At 37.4% G+C, this 26,047-nt stretch overlaps 1 protein-coding gene across 1 annotated transcript; it reads left to right on the top strand.

Moving 5' to 3' along the window:
• The first annotated feature begins 8,723 nt into the window (after nucleotides 1–8,723).
• Nucleotides 8,724–25,310, top strand: LOC149005583 (putative disease resistance RPP13-like protein 3). The gene is made up of 3 exons (XM_089135945.1): nucleotides 8,724–8,924; nucleotides 23,775–25,009; nucleotides 25,265–25,310. The coding sequence occupies exons 2-3, from the start codon at nucleotides 23,814–23,816 to the stop codon at nucleotides 25,308–25,310; spliced, it is 1,242 nt and encodes a 413-aa protein (XP_088992071.1). The 5' UTR covers nucleotides 8,724–8,924; nucleotides 23,775–23,813.
• The last annotated feature ends 737 nt before the right edge of the window (nucleotides 25,311–26,047 follow it).

Raw genomic sequence — 26,047 nt, 5'->3', positions numbered from 1 at the left:
AGTCCAACCTAGTTGGGGTTTATCACTCAACGGATCTATCCGTTAAGATCCGACAGCTATCCGAAGAAGGCTCAAATACATCCAACGAAGGAGATTCAAAGGTACACTCTATATAAGACATCACCTACTCACAAGGTAGATGGACACATACAATATGAATCGTATTCTCGTTATTCATTCCTTAGCTCTATACTCAAGCAGAGCCATTTGTGATTAAGTTCATCAACTGACTTAGCCTTCGGAGGTGGACACCCGACCCCAGCGGTCGGGCCACATCTGACGTTCGTTTTTGCATGTCATTCCACAGGAGATCTAAGGGCTGAGTAGATTTTGGACGCATCAAGCATTAATTAATTTTTCTACTTTGTTGATTTCAAGATTGTTGAATAAGTATTCATGTGCTTCCCTCACCCATATCAATAAATTTTAAAAAAGAAGATAATCTTAAAGACACATAGATAGCAAGTCTCAAAACAAAATAACTACTATATATCTAGTTTTGTTTTCTTTGAGAGCTAGCGATGTCCACATGCTTCCATCTTTTAAGGTCAACAAAATAATATTAGATTAGAGAAATTTCAAGGACATCTTTAGATAATTAGTGAAAAACACAAGTATCTCAAAACTATACCAAATTAAAATACTATCTCTTAAAATGTTTCATTAATTTGCATACAAGTACATTTAGTTAGAAAATTCTATAAGTCATGGTTAGGTAATTCCATAATTCTTAAATTGTTCAATCATTTCTTGTAATTTTATAGTGTTTCTCTTAGTATAATAGAAACCTAAATTTTATCTACTTCCTTCATCCTTGAGTTCTTCCATCTTTCTCCATTTCTAATTTTGTATTTTTCTTTAACTAATATATATTAAAGGATCAAACATAAGGAAGTCTAGTACAACTTAAGCTGACTGCTCTTCGTCTTGAGTGCACCCCATTCAACCTAGATGGGACAGCAGAAGTGCGATCAACCATAGACACATTTAGAGGATACGATCCCACCATATATATATATATATATATATATATATATAAGATGAGTCATGACAAAACGAACATCATAAGGTAAATGCCACAATAATAGAACCAATGTTTCAGCCTCTAAACCGAATCCAATTAAAATATTAATTAGTTGATTTAAATCCAATAAGATTTAACAATTTAGTCCATTGCAATCATTCAACTTGAATTTGATTCGGTATTCAATTTTAGACTACAAGTTGATACTTGATGCATCCAAAACTTGCTCAGCCCTTAGATCACTGATGAATGATCTGCAAAACAATCGTCAGATGTGGCCCGATCGTGGGGGTCTGGAGTCCACCTTCGAAGGCTAAGTCAGTTAATGATTGATCACAAAGGCTTTGGCTAATTGCAGAGCTAAAGTATGAATACGATTACTAGGCATACAATTCAGTTACCTTCTTCGAACGTAGGTTATGACTTATGTAGTGTGGACCTTCTAATCCTGTCCGTTGAACTTGTTCGAGCCTTCTTCTGGTGTCTGTCGGATCTTGACGGTTAGACCCGTTAGTGGGGTGATGGACAACTTCCCTTGATCACACGATCTTTTGCTGCGGGTGAAGTTATCCAAGTTTGCACTATCGTCAGCTTCCGTGAGTGTTGATAATCGTCTCCTGATGGGTTATCCATCCCGAAAATCTCGGACGTGTGCTTGCCTACTGATCGCATAAGGTTTCTTCCTTAGCACGCTATCTTCAAACCCGGTTCGTTCGAACCTTGAACGGTCGGATCATTCCCGACCGGGGTCAACGGTTGAACCGAATGTGAACCCGGTTTCTTCATATTTTCCTCATATCATGAGCCCCCCAGGCCAAGCGTTCGGGAACGCCAAGGGCTTGGTTTGGTTTAAACCAAACATGGATACCGAACAAGGAATCCGAACAATTGCTTGCCCACTTGAATGTCAAGTCGCATTTATTGTTGTTGTGTCATCGTTTTCCTCGAGTTACTCAAATGTCTTCGGCCTTCATGTGGGAGTCACCACGTGTTTGTCATAGCCAAAATCATCATTGTTTTTAACTCAAAACGACGGTTCTACTAAATGTAAACTCTGATTCGATTCATTTACGCTTTTCCGAAATGTCTCCCGATCACGATCGTTGATCTGGACTGATCCTGATCATACACGCACTTGCTGACTTGCTTACTTAAAAGCCATTCGTTGCTTTCAAATCTCATTCTCTTGTTTGTAATTTGAAACTCGTTGTTGTCTTCTCTGTGCCCTACCAATCTCCCTGCTCTCAAGCTTTCTACTCCGATGAACAAGTAAGTTCATTAACTCTTTTGCCTTCTTTACTTACTTTAATTACTCCTTTCACTTTCGTACTCATTTTCTTTCTGATTTAAAAACCAAAACTAGACTTTCCTTGCAATGGAAAACGGCAGAACCTCTGACGAGGGTTCTTCTGAACGTAACTGTGAAACCCAGCCCTAACCTTGACCCGGAAACCCTGTTGTTTGTAGGTCCGACAACCCGAAGTAAAGCAAGAAGTCAGTTATGGGCCATCCCAGTGGAAGACTTGGTGGCTAGCTTGGAATCCATGAGTGTTGATGTCAGTGTTCCATTTATGGAAACTGCATCCTGATGAAGATCGAATTAGTTGATGGACTTGGAGTGCTCTCTGTATAGGTTCGAAGGCATTTCTACCTACTAGGTAAGTAACTTGGTGTGTGTGCAAAACCCCTTGATGTTTGGATTTGATCTGAGCCTTCATTTCCTTATTTTGATCTTGCTATTCTGATTGGTCGACTCATTGGTCGATAGGACCAGTCGACCAATCCAATCGACCAATGGGTTCTGTTTTGCTAATTAGGACTTTGCTTGCTCTATTTAAGTCCAATCTCGAGTCTACTTCGTATTTTCTGCCTCCAAACTCTTTGGAACGTACCAAAGACCTCTTCAAGTCATCTCCCTTGCATCCTTGGTGTTTATCTTGACGGATCTTCGTCAAAACACGTGCTTCTACACAAAAAGGTATGTGATCATCCTCTTTTGTGTTTCATCTTTGATTCTTTGTTACTTTTCTTTCCTTTTCTGATTGAGGACAGTAGTAGTGATGTTGTATCTCTGTTGCAACCATCATTATACTCATTCCCTCTCTTTTCCTAAGGATCTAAAGCTTGGTGGATGATCTTCATCAAGATCATCACTCGCTTTTGAAGGAAAACTTGTATTCATTCACTTTCCTTATTTAGATTATTGTTCTTCAGTCTTAGATATAATTTTCTTGAAGATCTATGCATGCTTTTCATGATTTCTTATTCACAATCAATTATCCATCATCTTATTGTTCTTGTCCATGATTTTTACTATGGATTCTTCAAGAACCATGATTGATCTAAATATGGTAACTTTCTGTTTCCTAATTGGTAACTTGAAGACTTGATTTGATTAGTGTTTTAGAGTCCTCTATATACTAGTATGCTGCCATTGTAGTTTCCCCTTGTTTAGTACCCTTTTGAACCACCAAATTCGGTTTCATATTCTAAAAACTCTGATTTTTTAAGGCCACTATCTCTGTTTGTCGACTCATTGGTCGACTGAGGCAGTAGACCAAGTCAATCGACCAATGAAGACAACAACTTCATATTTGGTCTGTTTTGGATGTTTTGATATCTTTCCTTCTATGTATCTTTCCTAATATGTTATATATACTTGTTTAGGACTTTCTTCCCAAGTTTAGTCAAGGTCTTACTTGATTCCCTAAGATTCCTTGAGAGTTATATAAGGTAAGGATGGTTATTTCCTTAACTACATAGATTGCATATCGTAGTTTCTATATTTGAATATTGTTAGTTTATTTCTTTAATTAGATGCTTACAATGATATACTACTGTTGCGTAGTCTTGATTTCAATAGCATTACTTGTTTATATTAAATTGACTCATGTATGATTTACTTACCAAATATATGCAAGTTGGATGTTATTATTGATTTCTTTCCATATAAGAAGTTACCATATATGTGATGTTATGGAATTGTGTTTGTGTATGATTTAAGTACGGTTTGGAAAGGAGAGGTGTCCTTTCGACACTTCTGTCCTTGGACTACTACGGGAATATTATGGGATGTTTCCGGAGATGACCTCTGGACTCCTTCCTAAACTGTTGGATGACATATTTAGGACTGTCTAGTAAGTGTTTGGCTAGGATACCCCGTTATATTAGACCCTAATCGGAGGGGTATTGAGACCGAACGAACCGTGGTAGCAATGGGGATTCATGGGCGCTCAAGACCGGTAACCAACCCGTGAGAGGACAGGAATCACATTATGGGGACCATTTATCGGTAGGGTTGCATATGGATAGACTTGGGCTCATGGGCGCTCAAGACCGGTAACCAACCCGTGAGGGGACGTGAGAGCTTCCCATTTACCATATGTGGATGACCTATAGGGTTGATGAGTCCGTAGTCAGGGACTATGAGGACTCTAGTGTGAAGGATATCGGAAAGGATTGCCAGGGGCGAGGAATGGACGTATCTGGATCTGACTTGATGTAACTAAGTAGGAGACTTGCATTGGGCTAGGCTTTGACCCTGACATGCGTCCGGTACTTAGACCAATGGTGATGTGAGAGAGTGGTGACCCATACCCCCAGCCATGGAATGTCCCGAGGGATGCCGGACCCACTACCAAAAGGCATTGTGTGATTAGACCTTCCTAAAGGAGTACGGTGCTATGACTTAAAGCATGTCTGCCAATAGAGACCAGCATACATAGAGTTAGAATCATATTGCATCATGTGTTTCATATCATATAGCATTTTACGTTGCTTTGAATTCTTGCTATTTATGTTGTTATGGATTAACTGCCTTACTAAGTTTCTTTGAAACTCATTCCTTTTGTACAATGTTTTGTTAGACCACTCTACAGGTACTGATGACTATGAAAGTCAATTCGAGGAAGCGCAAACTGAAGAGGCGTACTTCACGCAAGGTGCCGGCAACCATGAAGATTACATTGAGGATTCCTCAAGTGGTTTTGCTTGTAGCCCTACTGTGGAGTGGGAACGTCTAAGCGTCGTTGATGAAGTTTATGTTTATGAAGACGTTCTCTATAAGATATAATAGATTCTAGTTTTGTTTGTTATTTCTTTCTTATTTTAGAAACAACTGTAATCTTTCTTTTGACTTGCTATCTACTTTCCATTGGTTGTAGAGTGGGATTCTGCCTCACTTTACTTTTTGATTAGACATTCTGATTGTCTTTCATACTCTGATGATATGTGATTTATTCTTTCCTTATTTGGATCTTTTGATTATCTTCTGCACATTGATTATTTATGTTCATGATTATGTTATTGTCTATGTGGGAGGTTGATTACCTCGATACTTGGTCTTTGGGGCTGTGGATCACACACTAGGGTATGCCAGGTAGGGTACCGACTGGGTGGATGTGATAGTAACGCTGGTCAGGGTGATTCCGGTAATGAGGCCATTGTCTCCATCTCCATTGAACAATCAGGCAGTGAGGGGCGAAATTTAACTGATGTCTGGCGTGAATTTGAAGAGGTGAGCGAAAAGAAAGAGATTGAAGTTCCAACCCTGCCTCCCTATTCCGGATCATCTAAAACTTCAAAAGCGGCCACCAAAGCCCCTCGACAATCCAATAGACCTAACCAAGGTCCAAGCTTTTTTGTCTCTAATATACCGAACCCAAACTGACTTCGGCAACCGAACACTTCAATTTTCCTCCTGACTATTTTCTTCGAATTCCTAATCCCGACGAGAGGGCCAATTCGAATCCCCTTGATGAATTTTTGTTGTACTTGGAAACCTTGGAAAGTGGGGTTTGGTTTCCCTTTTTCAATCCTTTGTTTTCTGCAGTTTTGAACCACTGGGACATTTGTTCCGAAATGCTTCTCCCCAATAGCTGACATCATATCGTTGGCTTTTCTTGGTTTATGCTTTGAGCTTAGCATTAAACCTTCTCTTGCTCTTTTTGTACATTTTCATGCTCTGTCTCAATCCAACCCTCCGGGTTGGGTTACCGGTCTTGAGCGCCCACGAGCCCAAGTCTAGCTATTTGCAACCCTACCAATAAATGGCCTCAACAAGTATCCGTAATGTGATCTATGTCCTCTCACGGGTTGGTTACCAGTCTTGAGCGCCCATAAACCCACATTACTACCACGGGTCGTTCGGTCTCAATACGCTTCCGATTCAGATCTGATACAACAAAGATGTCCTAGCCAACACCTCTAGACAAGTCCTATATATGACATCTAATAATCTGGGAAAGCGTCAATGGGCATCTTCGGAAACATCCCATACTATTCCCTTTAATATCCAAGGACAGAAATGTCGATAGGACATTCCCCAATCCCAAATCATGCTTACCCAACCACATTCTCAATTTCATCATATCATACATAAATGATACATCCTCATATTGAAAGATAAGTCATACACGTCACATGATCAATCATATATGAAATTGACAAGAATGAATAACCATGATAAGCAAGAGTATATAAACATGGTACTATTGTCCTAAAGTATGTACAATAGTCATATGATGTCCAAATACAACAAAGAAGCTAAGCCTACTAAGTTGCCAACATCAATGTAGTATTCACATAGTCTATGTAATATGGTGATAACCGTCCTTACCTTGAGTCGAGATGAAGATAATCCAATAATCACAAGAGAATGATCCAAAGATAGTATTTAGACCCTAGACAAACATAGATGAAAGATTAGAGAAGAAATCGGGAAAATCAGAGGTCGAACGGATCAAATTGGGAAATTACACAATTCAGAAATCAATTGGTTGACTGACTTGGTCGACTAACTCAGTTGACCAAGTGAACAGTGCAGGGCTGAATAGTGAATTTTTGTCCAAAACCTATCTTCCGAAGCTCGGATCACTCCGAAATTTGGAGGGATTGTTAGTAACAGTATAAGAACACTATCTAGCAAGTAATTAGCATAATCTAATGGTCTAAATAGGAATCCCCAAATTGAAACCCTAGGTTCTATATAATAGAATCATAGTTTTCAAATGAAATCAAATGCAATTGCAAGGGGAATTTGGGAATCAACTAGGGGAAGTTTAAGCAATAGATTACAATCAAATGCTAGCATGAAATTAGACCTAGCATGCTTTACAAATCAATTTAGGACAGGAATACAAGATGCTAAGAAGAAAATCATGGAAATGCATATACAAGAATCAAAATGAGAGTATAGCATAGGTAGAAATGGAAGGAGCTTATGCATTAGAAAGGAATGAACACTTGAAGTGGTGGTTGCAAGGTTGCAGCACTAACTTCAAGGTTACAACAGAAAATAAGAGAAGGGATTAGAGTAGAATAGAGTGTAAGAGAGAGAAATCATACCTTAGAGATGATATTGGAGATGGGAGACAATGATTGGCAATGATTGATGCAATATTCCTTCACCACTACCAAGAGAGTGCCTTGGAAGCTCTCCCCTCATTCTCAGCAAGCTAAATGAGTAAAATAAGGTTCAAGTCACGAGGCTCACTTAAGTAGAGAAGAGAATATCCAAAAAACATCAAATTCTCGGATTTGGAAATCCTTTGGTCGACTGGCTTGGTCGACTGGGCAAGTCGACCAATCAGTGGACCAAGCAAGAACATCAAGCTTGATCCAGGGAAATGAAAGGCTAGAACAACTCAAATTCAAGTGGGTTTTCTCCTACAAGTTAATCAACAAATCTAGATCAGAGAAATACCTTTGAAACAAGTCCGAAAGTGCATTAAGTACTTCAACTAAGCTTCCCCTCTTTTAGGTGCAGTTTTTCACTGAACACTGTTAGTGCATCCAAGTAAGGGGCATCACCGTCAATGTCCATGGGTTCGGAATCAAACACCAAGTCTTCAACTAAGAGGGCCCACAAATCTCTCCTTCCTCCACTCCGGGTCTTCAGACCTACAAACATCAAAGGTTTCGGGTCAAGGTCAGCGTTAGGATAGGGCTGGATTTCACACTAAGATACACGAAGTCCTATTAAATAGAGCATCAAACCTTAATCAGAGGATCTTACCAAATCCTGCTATCACAGTTGGTCGATTGCTTGGTCGATTGACCCAATCCATCCGATTACTAATATGATACGTATGTGGTATACCCATTTCTTACCGACTATTATTCGTCCAATAAAATTATCTGATTAAGTTATTTATTTGGATTTATTTTTCTTGATTTTATAAATTTTACTTGAAATATGTGACTATTTTTATAGACTTTCTACTAAAATAACTACCAAAGTTGTTAAATTCTTGAAATTCAAACCTAGTCTCACAAATAAATTGATAAAGATATCAATAGGTAGTCGAAAACTTATTTCAATCTTTATACATGTCCATTTAGAAGATTTTACTTAAGAAAATAATTATTCGATTATCTTCGAATCCGACTGAATCCGTCCGAAAATCGATAGAATATTATCCAAGTCCGTCTAAATATAATAGGATGCGGATGTAGTATTACGACTATCTGATCCGAATCCAATCCGTTTACACCCTAGTTTTAAGCTAAAGACAAAATATGGAGCTTGTAATTCTTAATAATATAAGTTAAGTGTTTTTCTATTCTGTTAAGTAGACTTGGTAGTCTTTTAATTTATTAAAATAGAATATAGTATTCACATGAACTACAGTACCGAGGGATACCCATCCATCTATAAGAAGGAAACTAACTTAACTCCTAACCAGTCTCCTCTGGTGTATGGCCTTCTGGTTTACAAGACTCTAGGAGATCCATTGATATTTCGAACCTTGACTCTCCTCTCTCTTTCTCTTTTTTTCTTCTTTCGGTAATGAACTCTCCTCTCTCTTATGGAAGGTCTTTTCTTCTATCGGTATTGTAAACTCTCAGCAAAATTGGTTTGAAGCAGGATTTGGAGAATGAATGATCATGTCAATTTGAGGTACATAGAGTGTTTTATCTTATCTTTCATTCATGCTAAATTAGTCTCGTTGCTAGTCAATATCCATCTAATATCTTAGTATTTCACTTCAACAATATTTGCTTGATGTATTAGATTTCTCCTTGTTTCTTTCTGCTGATTTTATCTCAACAATAGATGGCTGATTTATTAATTAGATTTCTCCTTGTTTCTATTTGATAACTTTTTTCAATTTAAACATACTAAAAATATTTTCTTCTGATCTACTTCGTCTTCTCTTCCTGCACATACCCTTGACCACTGTTCTTTTATGCCCTTTCTCCGCGATACTCGAAATCATCTTAGACGGTTTCCTGTTGCCATGCCTCTGGAACTGTAAAAGTCCTTTGTCTGCTTTCCTTCCAAGAACCCTATTCATGGCTTCTTTTCTTCTGTTTTCTTCCTCTCTTCACAGCAGTATTACAGTAAATGAGATCCCAAACCGAACACTGTACTAGCTTTCCCTTCTGGTGTATATTTGAGATTCGTGAGGATCCTGCATCTCAACATCTGAATTCACAAGAACAGATTGAGACCCCCATCTTTGGTACATAGTTGTGAGTTATTTTACCAAGCAACTTCTGGATGGAAACCCCTATTAATTGCACATATATTTGTTGAACTTTGTATCGTTTCTATACTTTGGGAGATCAATGGGTGACAAAGGGCGAATTTCGCCGACACTTCAACCTATATTTCCCCTGTAATTTCGCCCGTTTCGCTCCTTTGTTTGTTTAGTTCTATAGTCTTTCCAACATGAGTTTTCATGCATGGCCATGTTCATGTACGGCTTACTGGACTACATCTGGAAATGATGGATTGGTACATTAAGGGTGTCCTCAAGTGTATTTTAAAAGGATTAGACAACTCATTGTTTATATATATATATATAAAATATCACATGGACATTGAGGACATTAATGAATCAAAGGATTCATCAAAGCCTCCATTACCAAATCCGTCAAATCACAATGCATTTTTCTTTAAAATTTGAAATGGAGTTTCAAAATACAAGAAGGCAAAAGCAAGGTTGCACTTTCAAAAAGTATTAATAATCGCCACTCGCCAAAACCAAAGTGAAAGTTACTTGCTTATTTCTAGATTTGCCCTTGCTCAGCGCTTAATCAACCTGCAAATTCTGTCTACCTATACTCCATATACCCAAATGTCAACTAGAGCTCCAACTGTTTCAACACTCCCTGCAAACATATACAACTTACCAATCATCTTACCTCGCATCACAACCATGGATCCTTTTGAAACCTTGAGAACTCCACCTTCAGATGACCATCTAAAACCTTTAGAATCTAGAGTACTCAATGAAATCAAAATTTTCCCTAGATCTGGCACATGTCTAACCCCAGTCAAAGTTTGCACAATCCCATCAAACATGCAAATCCATATAGTCCCAACTCTGATAGCCTTCTTTCTACATTATTTGTCATCTGGAAAATACCATCCTCACTTGCATGATATGTAGCAAACTAATCCTTGACTGAACACATGTGAAACGAACACCCATAGTCTAAAATCCAATCTAAAGTATCCAAACCTAATGATGTAATTAGAAGGAGATACCCTCCATCATCATACCAAGACCCATCGAAACCGTAATAGCTGATTCATCACTCTCCTTCTTCTTTTTCTTATCCTCCTTATGCCTTGGACAATTTCTCTTTATATGACATTCCTCTTAGCAATAGTAAGAGACTACTTTATGACCAACAGACTTTTAGCTACCCCTTGACTTGCCAGACCCCTCCATTCTCCTACTTGAACTTCCTCTACTATGACCACCCCTTACAACCAAGGCATTATTTTCATCTGACTCCCTTTACTTGCTATTTGTCTGTTGTGTTTCATTCATTAGCAATGCAGTAATAATATCGTCAAAATTCAAGTATCCTTACCAAAAAGTAATGTGGTCACAATGTGATCAAATGACTAAGGTGGTGATACCAACAGGAGTAATGCCTTGTCCTCTTCTTTGATCTCTTCATCAAGAGCCGACAACTCTGTCAAAATCTTATTGAACTCATCTAGGTTCTTGTCAAAATTTGCTCCATCTGACAAACGAAGGCCTTATAACTATTTCTTCAAAAACAACCAATTTGTCAACGATTTGGACTTATACCTGCTCTACAGCTTTTCCCAAACATCCTTTGGATCTGCCAACCAAATGACTTCACGAAGAACATTATCCGCAAGATACAACTGGATCGTACTATTTGTTAGATCCCTCGACTCTTGCCACTCATCTTCTTTCTTTGCCTCTGGCCTTTCGATTTTTTTTTTTCTTTTTCTGAGAGCCTTAATAGTCCCTTCTCGCATAAGGATTTATTCATCTATTGTTGCCACAAAGTGAAATCATTATGACCATTAAAAAGTTCTATGGAGAAATTAGAACTCTTCACCGCCATCTGATTTGCGCCCTTCATACCTGTCATCAACCTAATAATCTTGTCCATTGATCTCTGTACGAACCCACAAAATCAGTACCAACGGAGTGATATCTCCTCGATCTGTCACTTCCACTGAGTTCGAAAAGCCCAAAAGCCTTAGGAACACTTAATCCCATATAAAAAACCTTGAACAAACTTCCAACCGAACTAATTTTTTTTCAATCAACTGTAATGATTAACTTCAACTCTGTTTAAAGTTTCAAAAAAAAAATCATCATAAAAGAACTTCAAAACCCATAGCCACTGTTCCAAAGATCAAAACCAACCATCCCTTTTTTTCTTTAATCCATGATTTGTACCTGATCAAACAGTCACAAGAGAGGGGGGGGGAGATAAAAAGTCTTCACTATCTTCAAACCAGAGAATCACACCTTCAATCAATTTGTCGAAGCGTTTTCCGTTCTCCATAGACTAATCCTCTCTTTCATGAATCTTTGCACAACTTTGGTGAAGATCCACCGAACCTCGCTTTAATACCACTTGTTGGGGAATATAGATACACAACTATGAACGAAGAAGAAATACAAGTAAAACGCACAACAAGATTTTAATGTGGTTCGGAAAAATTAAATTTTGAATTTCGCATAGAAGATCAGTTTAATATGCTACATGAAACACAAGAATCCCAGAAACAATGCCTAATAAAACACCTAACCTATTACGCATTCGATGTAATTTATTATTCTTCAACCCTAGGTCTGGCATTCATTCTCCACTGTTACATGTATAAAAACATGCCACGAATTAATGAATCTTGATTAGGCATTCAGACATTAAGAACAAAATTGAATAAAACAAAGAAGAGGATTCAATTGTATAAAGGGAAAAGAATCATTAATTTAATTTATGTAAGGATCCATCTACACTCTAGCAACAGAAATTTAGAACATCATGAGAGAAGTAGAAAAAGAAAAAGTTAAGGGACACATCACTCTAGATTAAGAAAAACTCCAGCCTGAATAGCAACTCACTCTCCCTAAAATGCCTTCAGCAGCTCTTCCTCCTATGAAATTTGTTTTTTGTTAATCCTCCTTCTCTCAAAAACATCCTCTAAAGGTACTGAAGTTTTCCTTTTTATGGAGTGGTTGGTTCCCAAATTAAATAGGAAAAGGATCTTAAATCTAATTGGAAGTAAAATCAAACTTTCCTACAATACAAGCTAACTCAAATAAGGAAACTAAATAAATCATGTTCCCCAAAAGAATATCCCCAAAAGTAATCCAAATCAGTCTAGGAATCAAACACTAGTCACATGCAAAGTTCAATATCACACTTGTGGGCCCCACTTTGACAAAAACTTGATCTGGCCCAAACGTACATGGATGCTCCTGCGTTTGACCTTTGGTAGTTCCTAATTGGAGTAAGACTCCATCTCTTCCATATTTATCTATCAAGGAGCATAAACAATCAGTCCAAATCAAAATATGTAGGAAAATATAAAATTACCATACTTAAATCCAAAGTGGGAGTATCTAATATTCTTTAATATGCATTGTTAGGGTAGAAATGACACAAAATAGACATGAAATGCATAACAATGTGGCCAATAATTATTCAAAATAATATTCATAAAATTACTACCTTCAACTTAAAAGTTTGCTAGTCCTTGAGCAAATATCAGAATCAGACATACATTTATCTAAAATCCAATGTTCAACCTCAGTCAGGTGCAACTATGATTCAAAGATTGTATGAAATAGGCTACATAAGATATAGGGGGTGTCAATTTTCAACCCAAACAGTTAAAACCGGACCGAACCGGCCTGTTATAGCCCAACCGGCCCGAACCGATCCTTAATGGGCCGTGGGCTGAGGGTCCTCAGCCCGAACGGTTTCAGGCTGGCCCGGCCCAGCCCGTGTGCGGCCCCGGCAGCCCATTAGTCTTTTACATAAATAAAATTAAAATATTAAATGTAATTAAATTTTTTTTTTGTATTGTTTAAATGTAATTAATGATCTATGAATTTCGGTGTTTGAGACGTTGAGACTCGAGTTTGAGTAGTTGAGAGTTGAGAGTTGAGTGTTAACACGTTTAATGGTTTAAGTTTTAAGTTTTAAGTTTTTAATTTTCAAATTTCATTTAGTTTTATTATTTTAAGATTTAAAAGTCTTAATTGATAACTCTTAACTCTTAAGTCTTAGTCTTAATCTTAATCTTAATCGTTAACTTTTTAATTTTCAATTTTCATTTAGTTTTATTATTTTAAAATTTAAAAGTCTTAATTGATAACTCTTAACTCTTACACATTCAATTTCATTGGGTGAAAATTGTGAGGTTGGTCTACACATGATAGAAAATCTAAATTCTTTATTTTTTGAGGGTGGAGGATGGTTTGGATCAAGCTAATGCCATCACTTATCGTTGGATCTACTTGGAGTCTTCATCATCTATCTTTTGTAGTTTTGTGTGTGAGAAACTAGGATTTGGAGTTGAGGAAAAAATAAATATAAATTTCAATATTGATTTTTAATTTAGTCCAAACCGTTAGCCAAACCGAATCCAAACCATTAGGCCAAACCGTTAGTCAACCCAAACCCAAACCGCACCATACCGAAACCGCACTGAAACCATTATCTTTTAAATGGGCTGGTTTGGGCTGGGGGTTTTTCAGCCCGAAACCGCTCCAAACCGCACCGTTGACACCCCTAATAAGATATGAGTACATAGATCACAAAATCTAGACTTTGACCCGTGAGTGTGTTTAGATGTTAACCAATAAAGTGTATGCATGTTTGAGATCACAATTTCAACCTACAACTCTCTAATCCAACATCAATTCACATATGTCCAACCAATCATCCCTCTTTCCACTAATGAAGAGCAGTCACTTATCTGAGGTCAAGAGGGCTTGTGAAGGTGGAAATAATGTAGGAAGGGGTAGATGGATGAAGGACATACATGAGACGATAAAATTGAGGCACCCTTTTTTTTTCTTCTTCTTTTTCTTTCTTTCTTCGCGTTATTTATTTATTTATTTCTGTATTTTGCAAACATATATCAATTCACAACACAATTTTTTCCTTTTGATTCTCAAGGCGATAACGCCTCTCCCAAGAAGTCGCCCAAGACATATCGTACACCCGTAACATGACTCTTAAATACTTATCAATTCAAGATTTGTGGTGGCCTTTGTCCCTAAGCCCCAATTATGCAATGTTAACCAGGTGAGAAACCAAAAGACTCACTCAATGGCATTAGCTATGAGGACCCACAAATCCAAGGGAGATCTATTCATAATGCTTTTAACTCTTAACATGCTTTTAACAATCGAAGTTACCTTCGGACTATTCAAGGGATCATACAATTTCGGAGAGTTGCTTATGAGATACTAACAAATACATCATTTATATCTCCATGAAATAATAAATAAAATGAAATATGGTAGGGGTGGAATTAAATCAAAGAGAATATACTTTACAACATTTTATCTCCAGAAAAATTGCCTCTATCATATCCCTAAATAAGTGGTAAGGGATTAAGGTGGATTCTAATATGTTGGCTAAAATAGTAAGGTTTTGTGCTCATAAAATGGGCCACATAGTCAAGGTTAAAGTAGTTAATATACTCATCTGATGTTTAGTGAAGTTCATACTATCCAAAGAATTATAAGAGCGCACAACTAAAACATGAAACACTAAACAGGACTAGATGTTTGAATGCCATCCCTTCCTTCTATTTTACTTTACTAACTAGACAAGTAAGCTCCAACAACATAAAGGTTTTCGAAAAATCTGAAAAGTTTTCCTTTTGAACCAAAAAATTCTGGTTTTAAAAAAAATCTAGAATTTTTTTTAGCATAGTGAGTATAATTCCAAAAGTACAGTCTTAAATATCAAACCCCCCCCCCCCCCCAACTTTTATATGAGCATTGCCCTGAATGCAACAAGAAAATAACATATTGAAGGTGCATAAATGGGACAAGCAAGCAATAAGATATCAAGTAGGGTTAGGATACTCCCCTGATTCATAGCTTCAAAATCGCTCTCTTCTCTTCATTCCCTTATAAAAAATATTTGTGAAAAATAAATACAGTTAGAAACAAATAGTAACTTAAAGAAATGAAAATTAACAAAAGGGGGGAAAATGCAAAGGATAAAAGATAGAAATTTGGGTTGTCTCCCAAACAATGCTTGCATTATAGTTCTTAGCCGAACTGCCCCAACTTTTAGGTCAAAGATAGGAATGACTTCTAGGGGTTGAAGCCATTCCCAAGTAGTGCTTAAGTCTCTACCACGGTCCTCAATAGAAGGTTCAGCTCTAGGCCCTTTCTTCATTAATCAAATAGGCAACGGTGCAAGCTACCTAGTAAAGGATTTAATTGAATTCAGCTCATGCAACTTTTTATGTACCTCTTCTAATCCATACTCCTCACATGCCATCTCTAGGGAGTCGTGGTATATCAGTGTTTGGGGTAGGGATTTAATAACATTCACTCTAAAACAATCCATATGCACATCAAGGTGTGGCATTGCCTTGAAGACAGTGAATGTAACATTTTCATCTCCTACTTTAAGTGTCAATTTCCCCTGTTGAATGGGAACTTCATTGTCTTCCATCTCAAGTACTACAAAATCAATGGGAAAGATAAATTTATCAACCTTGACTAGCACATCCTCTAAGATTCACCAACAAGAGTGATATTGTAGTTAGTGTATCCTCCCTAGTCCATAGTTTGTCATACACAAAATATGACATTAAATTAATTGAAGCTCCTAAGTCACATAAAGTCTTCTTAAATGAAAGATTACCATTTTGACAAGTCGTAGTAAAATTCCATATCTTTCATTTTTTGTGGAAGTTTATGTTGAACAATCACAGAGAACTCCTCGTTCAACTTGATAGTTTCATAATCTTCAAGCTTCCTCTTCTTCGCAATGATCTCCTTCAAGAATTTTACCTAACTTCGCATTTGGGAGATTACATTTACAAAAAGAATGCTAATTTTTAGTTTCTTAAAGACATCTAAAATTTTGAGGAACTACTGGTCATCTTTATTTTAAACAAGCCTATTAGGAAAAGGGATAGTAGGAATATTAGATGGTGGGAGGGGTTGGGAGTAGAAGCATCTAAATAAATAGGTTTAGAATTATCATTTTTCTCTATCTGGTTCTTTTCCCCCTCCTCTAGTGTTATATTAGGAGTATTCAATTCTCTACCACTTCTCAATGTGATGGTTTGTGCTCTCTTTTATTGGATTCGGTTTAATATTGCTCAGAAGACCTCCATCCGGGCGTTTAGAAATCTGTTTAGAGAGTTAGCCTATTTGCTTCTCTAAATTATATGTAGATGCCTCTTGATTTTGAAAACGCACATCCACACTTTTCATAAACTTAGAAGAAGTATTGACAATTTGTATCATCACCTCTTCCAAACAATTATTAGAGGGTGGAAACTTTGGTTCTTGTCTTTGCTGCCCTTGATATTTCCAAGCAAAATTTGAGTGTTCCTCCACTCTGGAGTGTAAGTATTATTATAGGGGTTACTTTGAGGATTCCTACCAAAATTATTAAAAAAATTTTTAGCATTTTTTGAAAAAAATTATTAGGGCATCTATTAATGCTATGGCCTACCATTACAGGACTCACAAGAAACTCCTAGATTTTAAAAACAACCAAACTTTTAAGGGTTTCAATTTTGGTATCAAGCTTTGCTTCTATTGCAATCATAGCCTCAACCTCATACACCCTTGCAACTCTACCCCTTGGTTGTCTATCAGATGGCCATTGGTAGGAGTGAGTTCCCATCTCATCCATCAACTCATAGATTTGATATAATTTTCTATTATGGATCGATTCTCCTGCAACCACATCTAAGATGAACTTGAATTGCACAAATCCATTGTAGAAAGTTTATATGATCATCCATTTGGAAAGACCATGGTGTGGCATCGCTGCAAATATTTCTTCAAGCACTCCCATACCTCATGTAGAGACTCTCCCGCTCCCTGCACAAAAGTAGCAATGTCATTATGCAATTTAGTATATTCAACTAGAGGAAAGAACTTACGTAAAAAGTTTTGAACTAAAGACTTCCAAGTCCTAATTGAATCTAAGGTAATGATTGTAGCCGTGTCTCAACCTTATGGCATCTTTGCTAACTCCATTGTACGTGAGAGTATCAAAATTTTCTAAAATGCCTCTAAGTGTGCATTAGGCTCTTCACTAGCTAGCCATAAATTTGTACTGCATGTTGAAACATCTAATAAAAGCAGGTTTTAATTCAAAATTGTTTGCTTCAATCCATGGGCTTTTTGATGCTTGAAATTGGGTCTTTGATAGGAGGATGGTTAGTGTAATCTCATAGAGTCCTTATGGGAGCTACTAGTGTTAGCTTCTGCAGTCCATTATTTTGCAAGTCTAGTAGATTATCTTGGGAGATTTAGATCTCCCATCTCTGCCTCTTCTTCAAGAATGACTTTAAGAATAAATTCAGGTTGCTGATTTCTCTTCCTTCTTTAGAAAGTTATATCAATCTTTGGATCAAAATTTGTTGTTGGATTCCCAGAGCTTCAACTCATGCACTAGGGAAAGCTGAAAAAGAGAGAAAAATATGAGTAAAACAAACCAAAGAGGAACAAATCAGAACTAAGCAAGATTTGGAATATTCAATCGCACAAACAAGAATTACTTCTTATTGCACCACACAACCAACCTATCAGAAAAATTATGTTTGAACAAAAGAGTGGAATGAAAACTAAAACAAATGGATAGATTCAGATCTAACAAAATTTGAACTAAAAAAAAAAAAAAAACTAAACTTAACAGAAGTTTGACTAAGCTATGACTCACATGAAATAAATAAAAATAAATAAATAAAAACTGAAAAGAAGCAAGACACTAGAAAAAGATTCAGAACCAACAACACATCACACTAGATTGACTAAAATGAAACAAATCAGAAAAGTAACGAAACTGAATAATCCTAAGCAGAATCTAAAATGAAATTAAAAAAATAATAATCCTGATGCGTCCAAAATCTGCTCAGCCCTTAGATCTCCTCGTGATGACCTGCAAAACGAAAGCGTCAGATGTGGCCCGACCGCGGGGTCGAGAGTCCACCTCCGAAGGCTAAGTCAGTTGATGAACTTAATCACAAACGGCTCTGCTAGAAGCACAGAGCTAAGGAATAAAGAACTGGGAAAGGTGATCTAGATCGTAAGCCTCTGATAGTTTACGTCTATCAGGCTGTATCTGAATCTGAGTCTGAGTCTCAGATTGTGTCCCTCACCGTGTATAGCAGTGAGGTTTATATAGAGTGTACCTTCGAATCTCCTTCGTTGGATGCACTTGAGCCTTTTTCGGGTAGTCGTTGGATCTTAACAGTTAGATCCGTTGAGCAATAAACTTCTACTAGTTTGGACTAGTAGAGGACTCCTGAGATAACCTTTAGGTTATGTGATGATTATCCCTTCGATAATGATTAGCCGCAGCCCGCAGCCTCAATTTGAATCTGCCATCATTAGGATAATTAACCTAATCCATAAGTAGGATTAGGGCGTGCTTGTAGCTGAATAAGTTTTCTTCCTCAGCAAGCCATCTTCTGGATCTGGTTCGCTCGGGAGCGAGTTGGTTCCCTCTGACTCGACCGGGGTCGAGGGTCGAACCGGATGAACCCCAGGTCCGATCATAATTTCTCCATATCAAATCTAGAACTAAAAACTTAGACCCAAACAGCAGCAGAAATATGCCAAGCAAAAATAAGAATTTTAACAAATTAAGAATAGAAATAGAAAATAAAAACTAGATTAACAAAGTGTAATTTCAGTTAGTAGCCATTGTAATGCTAGTTGATCCACAACAACAATGCTAAAAACTTGTCGCGTTTATACTTGCAAGTACACCAACTACTAAAACACTTATAATTATCTAATGATCAAATTGTAAGAATTAATTAATTTTAAACTACTAATTCTGCTAACGAACACTAAACAAATCAATTAACGGCAAAACCACTAGAGCTTTGATTTCACCAAACATGTCATAACTTATCAATCCCCCGCCCTTCATACAATCAATTTAATCTCCACCCTTGTGATGGAATTCTCTAAATTATATTACATCAAATGTTACGCATGACGATCCCATATCGAACCCACTACCAGTTACACATAGAAGATAAATTTAATATGCTGCATGAAACACAAGAATCTCACAAACAATGTCAAATAAATTGCCTAACCTATCACACATTAAATGTAATTTATCATTCATCAACCCTAGGTCTTGCATGCATTCTCCATTGTTATATGTATGAAAACATACCAAGAACACATAAATGTTGATAAAAGAATTTAAACATTAAGAACAAAATTAAAGAAAACAAAGGAGAAAATTGAATTGCATGAAGGGGAACAAATCAATAATTTATTTTATGTAAGGATCCATCTACACTCCAACAGCACCACCATAGCAATCTAGAACATTATGAGAGAAGAAGAAGAGGTTGAGGAACACATCACTCTAGAGGAAGAAGAAGACTAGCCTAGGCAGCAGCTCCTCTACGAACTAGCAACTCTCTCTGCCCAAACGTCTCTAGCAAGTCCTCCTCTGAAATTTGTTTCTAGTTAGGCCTCCTTCTCTAAAAAAATGTCGTTTAAAGGTGTTGGACCCCTTTATAATGATTGTTGGTTCCCAAATTAAATCGAAGAGTAATCTTAAATTTAATTGGAATTACAATCAAACTTTCCTAAAATGCAATCTAGCTTAAACCCTGCTTGGGTGCTTCATAGGTTTGGCCTTTGGGCAATTCCTAACTGGAGTAGCATTCATATCTTTCATATTTGACCTATGAAAGAGCATAAACAAATTGTCAAATCTTTTGTAATAGGAAAAATAAGAATTACCATAATCATTTAAATCCAAAGAGGGAGTGTCTAATATTCTTTTGTATACACTGTTCAGGTAAAATAGATAGTCATAACAATGTGGTGAATAATTATTCAAAATAATATTCATAAATGAACTTACCAACACATGGCAAAATCTTGACGGTTGGCTGCAGGCTGCAGCCACTACTGGAAATTAAAATCTGAATCCAACCAGAGATCTCTTCGATCTGCTCTATGATTCTTCCCATGCACCACGCATCCCACATTGAGTGCCTTGTCTGAAAGTGTCTTAGTCGTTAAATTTTTATTGTTAGAGCATTTCTATCATCCCTATTCGAGTGACCCAAAGCTGAAGTAGCTTCTTTCCTAGCCAGCATATCATCACCATGAAGGATCTCTTCCAAATCTACCTCTTTGCGCACACCAACCCCCTGTACACTGTTGATTTTTTTGGTACCCTTTTTCAGACTGCCAGTCAGTAACCTGCTGCTGCTTCCCTCCATTGCTCTTTAGGCAAGATGATTTCTAAGCCCTCCACCTGTGCTGGACCCTTTAGATTCTCATCCAAAGGTGTCCGAGCAATATTTGTCTCAGCAACGTTAGACCTCACTTCTTCTAATGTCTCAAAAACATTGTGGGTTATATATATATATATATATATATATATATATATATATATATACTATATATATATATATTATATATATATGTAAACACTTATATATATATATTTATAAACACTTAAACACTTATATATATTTAGTTAAAGACAATTACACATATAGTTAGGCAGTTCATTATAGTTTATATATCTCATCATAGCATTTACCGCTAGGTAGGTCATCCTAGAATGAAGCAAAGTGGTTGGGAATTCTTCAAAAAACGTTTCAACATTTGTGCTCGCTATCTGCATCAGCCTTTTCTATTACAAAAAATGGTCAGGTTAGCTGATAAGGTCTGGATAATAGTTTCCTTAACTCCGGTTGATTTCTCCAAACATATTTTACTTCTAGTCTCAAAATCTGCGCAGCTTTGAATCATTTTCTTGCAATCCAACTAGTATTGTTTCCAACGCATCATCAGTATTAAACATACCAAAATTGACAGACTGTATATGTCCATCTACCGCAATCCCCATACTCCATCCAGCCGCATTTACCTGTTTGTTATAAATTCCTACACACATTAAAATAACATTAGCATTTAGTGGAATAAGATGTCATATTTGGGTTTTTGTTTCATTGTGATGTATCTCATTACAAAAATCATCACTTTGCCATTCCCTCTGAATCCTGTTCAGATTTGGTTTAGGTTGAATCAGCCCCACCCAATAATTGATTCTATTAAAAATCAAAGTTGGATCAAGTTTTTTGTTTGAAAATACAACATCATTTCGTTCTTGCCATATTAAATAGCAAGAGATGACAAAGACAACCAGAATCCATGTAACATTTTTTTCCCCATTTGAGAGAAAATTAGTTGACACATCCCTAAGACTGATGTATCAACCCAATTTTCAGTTCTTAAACCTGCAGGACTAGCCGCGTGGATTCTTTTTGTCCAATCACAAGAAATGAAAGCATGCCAAATAGTTTCCCTTTCCCTTCCACAAAGCACACAATCTGATTGAATGTTTGTCCATTGAGCAATTGTAGCTCAGACAGGTAATCCATGATTTAATGTACGCCTAAAGAAAACAAGGAATTTAAGATGGATGGGTAATTTCCACATAAATTTCCACCACTTAGATTCCATTTCAGTCAATAAAGGTGATCTTCTTTTTTCTATTTCAGCCATTGCTAATTTGACCGTAAAATCTCCCCTTGCATTTAATCTAGATAGCCACCTATCATCCTCATCAACTAGAATAGGTAGATGTGGAAAAATTGGATTTAGATTAGAAACATTAATCAAATTATTGATGTTAGAAAATACTTCCCTTTTGGTCATTTGCGCATTGCTGACGATGTCTGCCACCGTGCTTTGTCTCGACCAGAGTGAGAAATCCTGGTTTGAGAAGAGCTTATCCTGTTGGCTTGGTAACCATGGATCAAACCAAAATGAAGTTTGTGTTCCCCTCCCAACCTTCCACTTAATCATTGATCTTAATTGTGGTAGTATACTGGCAATACTATTCCACATCCACGATCCCTCTCTTTCTTCGAACCTTTGGATAAAAAATGGAAGAGTTCTTGAAATATCTTGCTCTTAAAACTTTGACCCATAGTGCCTGAGGTTGAGTAATCATCCTCCATTCTTATTTGAGTAAAAATGCAGTATTATAATCCTCCATCTTCTTAAAACCAAGTCCACCTTGTTCTTTCCTTTGACAGCATTTCGCTCACGAAATCATATGCAAATGTCGTTTTTCCCTTGTTTTCCCATTCCAGAATCTCAAGCAAATTGCATCAATTTTCGTGCAAACACCTTTCGATATCTAATGCATTCCATCAATTTTTGTGCAATCTCCAAAACATTGTTTAGTTGACGGATTCTATAGATACACTTGGTCAAACCCCACTTGTACATTAGTCTACTAAATCTAAATTTGAATTTGGAACAAGTGAGTTACCCCTTCCACTCGCCAGTTCCTCATCATGTGCGGTTGCTCCTCTAGATTGGCATCGCTGGACCCCACTTGTACATTAGGTTGGTGACTCCCTAGACTTTGAAATTGACTGATTGTGCTTCCAAGTTGCGAAAAGTTTTCAAAACCAGCTCAACCCCGAATCCGGATCAGCTGTGCTCTCCGACGGCTTACCACCACAAAAAACAGGGGGGGCCAAGGGTGGTGATGGGAGTTTTTTTTTATAATATTTTTCAGAGGTGGGGCCCACCGTTTTTGTGGTGAAAAAATCGTCGGGGTATGTGCTCCCCATCGGGAGTGATGATCTGGATTCCTCAACCCCTTTCTCTTGAGCCAACTGTCAAACATCATATGTAGTAGCTGTTGATGCAATTCATGTAAAGTCCGGCGGCCGTTCATGGCTGCCCTGGTCCGACATCCCCTATTTTCATTATATGGCTTGATCAATATTGTTGGCAGCAGTTAGTAGCAGCTGTGGAATTTTATCCAGTACATTTTTTTTTATCAAAAATATACCATCTATTTCCTTCTAGATGTATGACATGTGTCCAACATTACATCAAATAGTTGTTATTAAATTAAAAAAAAAAATTGATGTGACTTATACATGGACTTTGATATTTGGATGTGATGTTAAAGATATATGTTACACATGTAGATAAAAGAAATGGATGGTCAATTTTCTTATCAGAATATTGGACTGGTGCAAATAAAAATTTCAATTTTGTTTGCATTGGAAAGATGGATTCGCACGTGAACCTTTGCTGATATTGAATAGATTAAATGCAAAAATAAGATTTTTTTCTTCTTCCTTTTAATGAAATGCAAGTATAAGTATACTTTTTGGAATAACTGGCAAAAACTGTTAATTTAGTCATTGAATGAAATTTGAAAACTGGTGATTCATTGATCTCACGATACTATTCATTGATACTGTCATACGGCTGGCTTTTAGGAACTTCACTTGAAATCTGGAGAAGTTTGAGAACATCAAATGGCAGAAATCAACGTCATGGTTCTCTTGAATAAACTAACGTACCTACTTGCAAAACCAGATAACCTTCTCATCTTTGAAGCTGATCAAGTTCGACAGATTCATTCCCAGTTAGAATACGTGCTTACTTTCCTAGTAAAATCTGAAGGAACAAAGGAAAAGGCGATTCGCAAGGAGCTGGTTGATGAAATACGGGATTTAACGCATGAAGCAGAGGGCCTTTTGAGCACTATAGAGCCACCTGCACCAGACATCAATCATCTTCTGATCAATTTAGAAGAAATTAGAAACCGCATACGCGAAAACTTTGGCGAAAGATATGAGCACAAGAACAACATCAGGTTGAATGAGCCAATACAAGCACCGGCCCAAGATGATGAACTCGTAGGCCTTAGTAGTAAGTGTGCGCTCCTCGTACATGACTTGACTCTTGGATACGGATGGAATATGGAGGTTATTCCAATCACTGGAGACGGTGGAAGCGGTAAGACTACTCTAGCAAAAAAAGTCTACAATCATGTTCAAGTTACCCGTCATTTTGCATGTCGTGTTTGGATAACCGTCTCGAAAGAGTACCGGTTGAGGAATTTACTGCTGGACATTCTGCACCAGTTCATGATCATTTCTGAAGACATCTATAACATGGACGACTGGCAATTGAAACGGCAAATTCTGAAACAATTGGAAACTCGTACGTTTCTTGTAGTGGTGGATGATGTATGGACTGCTGAAGCATGGGATGAATTAAAAGATGTATTTCCTAATGCTAAGATGAAAAGTCGAATACTGTTGACCACCCGATCAATTAATGTGGCAAAGAGGGTTGGTACAAGGGTTTTTAGCGGTTGTGGACCATTAAACCTGAGTGACAGTTTTGATCTATTCATTAAGTCGACATTTGGAGACGGCCCTAAAGACTACACACTGTCGTTCGGTAATCTATTAGGTTACTGTAAGGGGCGGCCGATTGTAATAGTGGCGGTGGCTTCTATTCTAAGAGCTAGCGAGAAGACACAAAGCAGATGGGACCTATTGCTCAGTCGACTTGGTCGTCTGTCGAAATACCGCGATCCTGTGTTACACGTCTTGTCCGTCTGTTACGGAGAGATGCCACAACACCTGAAAGCATGCTTACTGTATCTAGGTGTTTTCCCAGAAGACTTGGAGATATCTATAAAACAATTTATTTTTTTTTTGTTAACCAAAGATACTTATTTTTTTTTTAGGATGCACCAAAAATGTAGGAGCAGAATGGGTCAAGGAACGTTAGTAGGAGTGGGTCAAGAGAGACGTTGGTAGAAGTTGTTACAACTCCTAGCTCCGTTTCTTCAGCTGTTTTTTGAATTCAAAATAATGCTGAAGATTTATCTTTTATTGTTCAGCACGTTAAGCAAAGTCCTAGTTATTAGGAGTTAGTTTTTATCTTTCTGTTATATGAAGTTGTTAAATAGGCTTGCTGTATTCGACAATTCAAGGCAGCTACGGTTCCAGTTTTGATTTAATATATTCATTGCCTTCATCGTTCTCTCTGTTTTCTGCTATCTCTTTGCCTACAAAGTGGTATCAGAGCTGTGTTCGATCTTAACTGGGCGTAAAAAGAGAAACACGAAGGAGTGAGTGATTATGGCAGCAACAAATGGATCTTCATCATCGCAACTGCCAATTCCCTTGTTCAATGGGGAAAAGTACCAGTTCTGGAGCGTGAAGATGCAAACCTTATTCAAGTCTCAAGACTTGTGGGAGTTAGTTGAGGAGGGCTTTGCCGAGACAAATGATGCTGCCAAGATGAGAGAAAACAAGAAGAGGGATGCAAAAGCTCTTTATTTACTGCAAACAGCAGTCCATGATGATATTTTTCCAACCATCTTGAGTGCTTCTTCCTCTAAGGAAGCATGGTTGACATTGCAGCGAGAGTATCGAGGGGATAGCAAGGTCATCGCCGTGAGACCTGAGACTCTCGAAGCGGGAGTTTGAAACATCGATGATGAAGAAGGATGAAACAATACAAGACTTTCTCTCTAGAGTTAAGTCAATTGTGAACCAGATGCGGAATTATGGTGAAAAATGCAATGATCACATCGTTGTCACTAAAGTTTTGAGAAGTTTAACTTCACGATTTGATCATGTTGTTGCAGCTATAGAAGAATCAAAGGATTTAACTCTCTGTCATTCGATGAGTTAATGGGATCCTTACAAGCACATGAAGCAAGGATCAATCGGCCAGAAGAAAAAAT

The sequence above is a fragment of the Hakea prostrata genome, chromosome 9 (genome assembly GCF_041222555.1).
Source record: "Hakea prostrata isolate BN-2017 chromosome 9, UWA_Hpros_2, whole genome shotgun sequence".
NCBI lineage: Eukaryota > Viridiplantae > Streptophyta > Magnoliopsida > Proteales > Proteaceae > Hakea > Hakea prostrata.
This window is presented reverse-complemented; position numbering and strand designations above follow the sequence as displayed.

Excerpts from the sequence above, each read along its gene's own strand:
- LOC149005583 (XM_089135945.1), top strand. The coding sequence starts at position 23,814 with ATGGCAGAAATCAACGTCATGGTTCTCTTGAATAAACTAACGTACCTA. Across the intron at positions 25,010-25,264 it reads AAACAATTTATTTTTTTTTT|GCTTGCTGTATTCGACAATT; the intron begins GTTAACCAAAGA and ends GTTGTTAAATAG.